At 48.9% G+C, this 6000-nt stretch overlaps 3 protein-coding genes across 3 annotated transcripts; 2 read left to right on the forward strand and 1 right to left on the reverse strand.

Annotated features, from left to right (window-relative positions):
* Positions 1-225: 225 nt before the first annotated feature.
* On the forward strand, positions 226-921 carry GL218_01968 (uncharacterized protein; the record flags this gene model as incomplete). The annotated part of the gene is made up of 1 exon (XM_033578456.1): positions 226-921. One exon carries the CDS (start codon positions 226-228, stop codon positions 919-921), a length of 696 nt encoding a protein of 231 aa, XP_033439255.1.
* Positions 922-1207: 286 nt separating this feature from the next.
* Positions 1208-3304, reverse strand: GL218_01969 (Vacuolar protein-sorting-associated protein 36; the record flags this gene model as incomplete). The annotated part of the gene is made up of 3 exons (XM_033578457.1): positions 1208-2917; positions 2978-3113; positions 3204-3304. 3 exons carry the CDS (start codon positions 3302-3304, stop codon positions 1208-1210), a joined length of 1947 nt encoding a protein of 648 aa, XP_033439256.1.
* Positions 3305-3996: 692 nt separating this feature from the next.
* On the forward strand, positions 3997-5646 carry GL218_01970 (THP3 like protein C2A9.11c; the record flags this gene model as incomplete). Its single annotated transcript, XM_033578458.1, has 3 exons — positions 3997-4060; positions 4131-5379; positions 5433-5646. 3 exons carry the CDS (start codon positions 3997-3999, stop codon positions 5644-5646), a joined length of 1527 nt encoding a protein of 508 aa, XP_033438256.1.
* Between the last annotated feature and the right edge of the window lie 354 nt (positions 5647-6000).

Consider the following 6000-nt stretch of genomic DNA (forward strand, 5'->3'; position numbering starts at 1 on the left):
CCAATCCCTCTCCCGCGCAAAAAAGACGCCGTTGACATGCCATCGTCCGGGCTACAACAGCGATGGAACACGAAGAACCTAGGCTTAAGACTAGGCGTGGACCTGACGAGCGCCGCATGTGCAGCGTCGATGGTCGCGCCTCTCATATCCATTATTGACAGGAACGTTGCTAGTTTCCCGCCCGGCTCCCATATGCGCTGACCACATCCTCGCTCTAGATCCATAATGGAAAACGCATCCGGGCGGAACACGCTCGCCAACAGTCTGCGGGCCTCTTTCCGAGCCCTTCTCCTCCGCCCGCACACCATGCTTTTCTCCAAGCCCGTCGCTTTGATCTTCATGCTGTACGGAGGCACGTACTGGACGGCGAACACGCTAGACACCGCAACGTCGACGGCGCTGAACAAGCCCGCTACGCACGTCACCACCGGCACGGCCAAGTTCGCCGCGTCCAGCGCTGCCAATGTCGGGCTCTGCGTCTACAAGGACCAGGTTTTCGTCAAGATGTTCGGTCCTGGTGGACCCCCGCGCCCTGTGCCTATGCCGAGCTACGTGCTGTTCACGCTGCGCGACTGTTTCACCATCTTCGCCTCTTTCAACGTACCGCCACTTCTCGGGCCTATATTGAACGAGCGTATGGGCACTGAATTACAGAAGAAAGTCAGCGGAACCACCATCGCCCAATTCGCCGCTCCCGCCGCTGTCCAGCTATTCTCGACGCCTATCCATCTACTCGGCCTCGACATGTACAACCGGCCAGGGACGGGGGGCCTCGTGTCCAGACGCGACCGATGGATGCAGGTACAGAAGAACTGGGCGATAAGTGCTGTAGCGAGGATATGCAGGATCGTTCCCGCATTCGGGCTAGGGGGGACGGTGAACACAAAGGTACGGAAAAATCTTATGGAGAAGCTCGCTTGAAACAAGTAGACAGCTTCATAACGGTTGCACTTTTTACTAGAAGTGTGTTATGGCACGGTGTTACGGGTTTGGGGGTTTAAGGCGGAAATCAAAAGAAACAAATTATATTAGACGGCAAGCTTGGACGAGCGACCTCAAGGCAGATTTTTGGGATTGGCGGTTAATGGTGATATTCTATCTTCGTGTATTAGAAGGTCTCAATGACGGTAATTATGAAACAAACGTGGTAAATGATATAAGTTAATGCAAGACATGTTCTACTTATAAATTCCGTCTATCCTAAACTTTATAGAAGACCAGCCGCACTAAGGGCCTCCATGATTTGTTCTTCTGCGTCTGGAGTCTTTCGTGGCTTGTTGCGGTATTCTCCCGTATCGATGTAGTTCTCCCAGAACTTAAGCCCTTCAATACCTTCCTCGCGGCAGAGAACACCCCTCTCTTCGGCCATCTCGAGCTCCTCTTCGGCGACACCAATACTCCATCCGAATCGCTCAGCAGCGTCCTGCGCAGTAACGCCACGACCGAACTCCTGCCAATCCCAAGCGACATCTCTATCTGGTGGTATGTCGTGCAGGTCCCGGAGCCACGTTAGTAGTGTCTTAACTGTCGTGTCGTCTGTACGGTCGCGGCTCTGGACTACCATCACGCCACTCTTAAACGTACGTAGCCGGACTGGTAGTCTCAATTTACCCCATAAACGGGCCGCCTTTTCAAAGTCATTAGGACTAACAAGTTCGACACCTCCACGAGCGCGATTGAACATGGCCCATAAGTCAACCAGACTAATAATGCCGCCGGCTTTCCTGAGTACTCCTCGGGCATCGTCTGCTAAGAACTCTGCAAGGTTACGAGATAGTTCAGACAAGTAAAGCGACTCCGATCCTGAGCTACTTCCGCCACCTACGATGTCTTTGGTGGTCACGAGTCCTAGCTGACTAGCCGACTCGGCAAGTAATGCATTTGCTTCGGATGTCGCATTTTCTGCGCCACCATTGACCTGCCGGGCGAATGATTCCGCAAGCGCTACGATTTCCTTGGCAGAGGCCATCAAGGCTTCAAGATCCTCAAAGGCGCTCCCAATGACTAACTCATTATTCTTCCGCCTATCTAATCCCATCTTCTCTAACCCGGCTATGCCCGCGGTTTTGTTCCGGCTAGCGCCAGGCCTTGATGTCGACGATGAGTCCGTGCGGGCGTCGGTAGAACCCCCGTTCGGAATAGGGGGCGCTTCTTGTAAGAGCCATTTACGCTGGGTCATAGAGCTCTTAAGTCGCTCGTAGAATATCTTCTCTCCTCCATTTCGGAAAGACAGCTTGACACTCTCCGGGTTCTCTAAGCCGGTAGCACTAGATAAATTAAGCATAGGTCCCGGCGAGTCTGTCCTAGGTTGGCTATGCGCCACTCCCATAGGAACATCGTGAGAAATGAGGGGGGCGCCACATATCTCACAAGTTAAGAGAGAGGGGTGGTTCAAAAAGGTGCAGCGGGGGCATTCAAAGCCATCCGAGTTCGTCGAACCAGCTGCAGTGCCCCGTGATAAACGATTTGCTTCCGGGCCCCGAGATTGATCGTTGGCTAGACCCAGACTTTGCGGTCGAGAAGGCAGTGTAAATGGCGACTGTGAAGTGGAGCCGGAAGAAGTCACTTGTCTACTAGTAACATTTGATATAGCAGCTTTAAGCATATGAGTTAATGCTGGTTTGATACCACACGCTAGACATGATGGTAACGGTGTATGAGCATTCGCCGTTGTCGGGTCGAAATTAGATGGAACGGGATTTGGAAAGCTACATATCGTACAAATCCATGTTGCTGAACTGGCCTGTGGTGTACTAGTAGAGGTGGACCGATATGTAGACTCGGACGTTGGTAGAGGTGAAGCGCCATTACTACGGGAGACGGTCGACGTAGCTACGGCCGCTCTAGACTGAAGAGAACCTCGTTTGGCTGGCTTAGGGAAAAGGGTTACCTTCGGGGAAGATTTTAGAAATCCCGCCTATAAAGAAAGCTCTTAGCAAAAGGATTCCGTTTCGTGAAGGTATAACCTAACTCCTACATAGAATTCATATCTCTCTACATCTTTCAAGTCTAAAGCAACAGAGTACTTTCTGGGTTCTTGTTTGTCCACGTAGCATATTCGATGCGAGGTCAAATAGACTTGACCATTCTGTTGGTTCGGTAATTTGTATTTCCTATAAAAATGAATAGGGCAATGGTGATTAGTTACTGAAGAACCATAGACATTGGCGTTACAATCGATATTGGATAACTAGCAGACTCACCCCTCATAGAGCCCCACGTTGTCCTGGACAAAGAGAAGCACTTCGTCGGGAAGATAGGAAGGCCTGAGGGCAGTGGTAAGGTCGATTTGTTTTAAAAACATTCGTCATATCGGTTAACTTGAGCCAGAGACTGAAATCTGGGAGGATAACAAGCTGGGAATACTTGTTTGTGAATTTTGATAAGAAGATGTCTAAAAGAGTTGAACTGACGCAAGCTGAGATCACCGACAATAAGAAAGGTACCTTGATACATACATGTAGATTCCATGAGGTAGGTACGGAGTACGAAGTACATTAGGTATGACATGTGAAAGAATATAGTCCGTGCAGATTGGACCCACATATCGGTATTCATTCCGATGATACTCCGAAGGCACCATACAGGGAAAGCCAACACAGCAAATTCCATGCTACCTAACCTAGGTAGGTACGGAATGCACACTGTAGATTAGGTAATTTAGGTTCTATGTGGTTAAGCGCTCGGGCCACTGCGCTTTCATCTGACCGCCCAAATTAAACTGCCGTTGCTTCCGCCCTTGTTCCCAACTCCTCCCTATTCACGCACATTCACAACTCACATCTATTCTTTGTTATCACCGAAGATATTACATTTCGCCCCGTTGCGTCTGTGAATGTCCTTGTCCATTTACTCCATCGAGTATATAACACGATAACACTAACTTGCCTATCCATATTCTTCTCTTTTCAGAGTTCTTTTGGGGTTTGCTACTAACCTTTTTTGTTTCTGCCAAATCCTTCTCAGTAATTTACGTACTGAATCATCTTGACTACAATGTCTTGGGCAGCACCTCCGCCTGGCGTCCAAGTAACGCCTTACGCCTATCCTACTACTCTCAGTATGTGCTTTCCCCCTTATCTAATGATTTCTCCAAATAAGCCTGATGCTAATACTGGTCTCTTTGATAGATGCCGCATATACTGCTGTTCCAGTTCGTCAAGGCTTTGGTCAAGCATACCAAGCTCCATCTCAGTATAACTATTCCGCTCCTGCTAATCCTCAATCAACAACCACTATGGCTGCTTCATCGAATCAGCAATCCCAGCAGCAGAAGTTTGACTGGCCAGATTCAGTGCGCAGCTATGTGCAAAGGTCCTTCCAATCATCAAATCTAGATCCTAGCGTAACCCGTGCCGAGATGGAAACCAAGTTGAAGGATACTATCAGGTACACTCAGGATTGTGGAACCATGTACACTACGGATTGGGACAACATGCCTTTACCGCAAACGTTGATCAAGAATGAACGCCAACAAGCGTTGATGCAGTCTATGGCACCACCCATGGTGACAGAGACAACTCCTACCTCTGTTATCGCTCCTATTAACCCAAAGAAGAGGAAGTCTACGGATCTTAGCGGACCCGAACAGACCAACACCGCTTCAGTACCGTGGCGTAGCACCAGAGCGCTTTCCCTCGAAGATCGAATTACCAAACCGTCGATGGAAGGTCCGTTACCGGCCAAAAGTAAGTTCCAGAAGAATGTCGAGAAGCGACAGCGCCGCGGTGATGGTGGATACCAGTCTACCTACCGATCTCCTAGCCCGCCGCCCCTTACCGGACCTATCGTCGGACTCAACGAATCCTTGGAGAAGAGATATCTGCGTTTAACTGCTGCACCGAAAGCAGCCGACGTCCGACCTGAACGTATTTTGCATCAGACGCTAGACTTACTTAAGAAGAAGTGGCGGAAAGACGGCAACTATAACTACATTTGTGACCAGTTTAAATCGCTACGCCAGGATCTGACAGTACAACGCATTAGGAATGACTTCACTGTTTCTGTTTATGAAATCCATGCCAGGATTGCCTTGGAGAAGGGGGATCTCGGTGAGTATAATCAGTGCCAGACTCAGCTACGTGCTCTTTATAAGTCGGGTCTGAAGGGCAATTCTATCGAGTTCAAGGCGTATCGTATTTTGTATTTCATCCATACCGCAAACCGGTCGGCGTTGAATGACGCCATCGCAGATCTAACTACAGCAGAGAAAGAAGAGCGACCGATTAAGCATGCTCTGGACGTACGTTCAGCCCTTGCTTTAGGCAACTACCATAGGTTTTTCCAGCTATATCTTGACGTTCCCAACATGGGAGCATATCTCATGGATATGTTTGTCAAACGTGAACGACTTGCTGCACTTGCAAACATGTGCAAGGCGTGAGTATTATCCTCTACCTATAGAAAAAGCTTGAATACTAACTTTGTTACAGATTTAAGCCCGATCTGAAGCTTCGTTACATCACTGAGGAGTTAGCCTTCGAGTCTGATGCTGAAGCTGCACAGTTCATTATCGACTGCAATGGCCAAGATCTGCTTCAAGAACGACAAGACTATATTGCCTTTCTAACCGGAAAGGCTGGAATGTTATTCGAGACAGCCAGAACTGAGGCATTCCGTAGAGTCGACCTTAAGGGCCAGATTTGATTCGTCTGCCAAATTCTCTTTATATCTTTTGTTTTTTCTCCCTCCGACACGACGCTCTTCACATCTGGTCTGACTGCATCGCATCACTACACATCACTCCCTCGTAGATATTCCTTTGCACATTTCCGACAAGCAGCATTCGTTGATTTGACGAGATATGTCGTTTGAGATAGACGGCTCTGGATATCGAACTTGGTTTCCCCCCGAGTATGAATCTATGACGCGGCTATTGAACATTTCGTTCGATCGATCTTATGAGGCGCAACGCGTTTACCCACGAAAATATCTTACATTGACTTTCAATCACAGTAAACATAGTTGTGGTCCGGTTTGGCATAGGTGCCTGGTGGGACT

Source organism: Daldinia childiae (genome assembly GCF_008694065.1).
Source record: "Daldinia childiae strain JS-1345 chromosome Unknown Scaffold2, whole genome shotgun sequence".
Lineage (NCBI taxonomy): Eukaryota > Fungi > Ascomycota > Sordariomycetes > Xylariales > Hypoxylaceae > Daldinia > Daldinia childiae.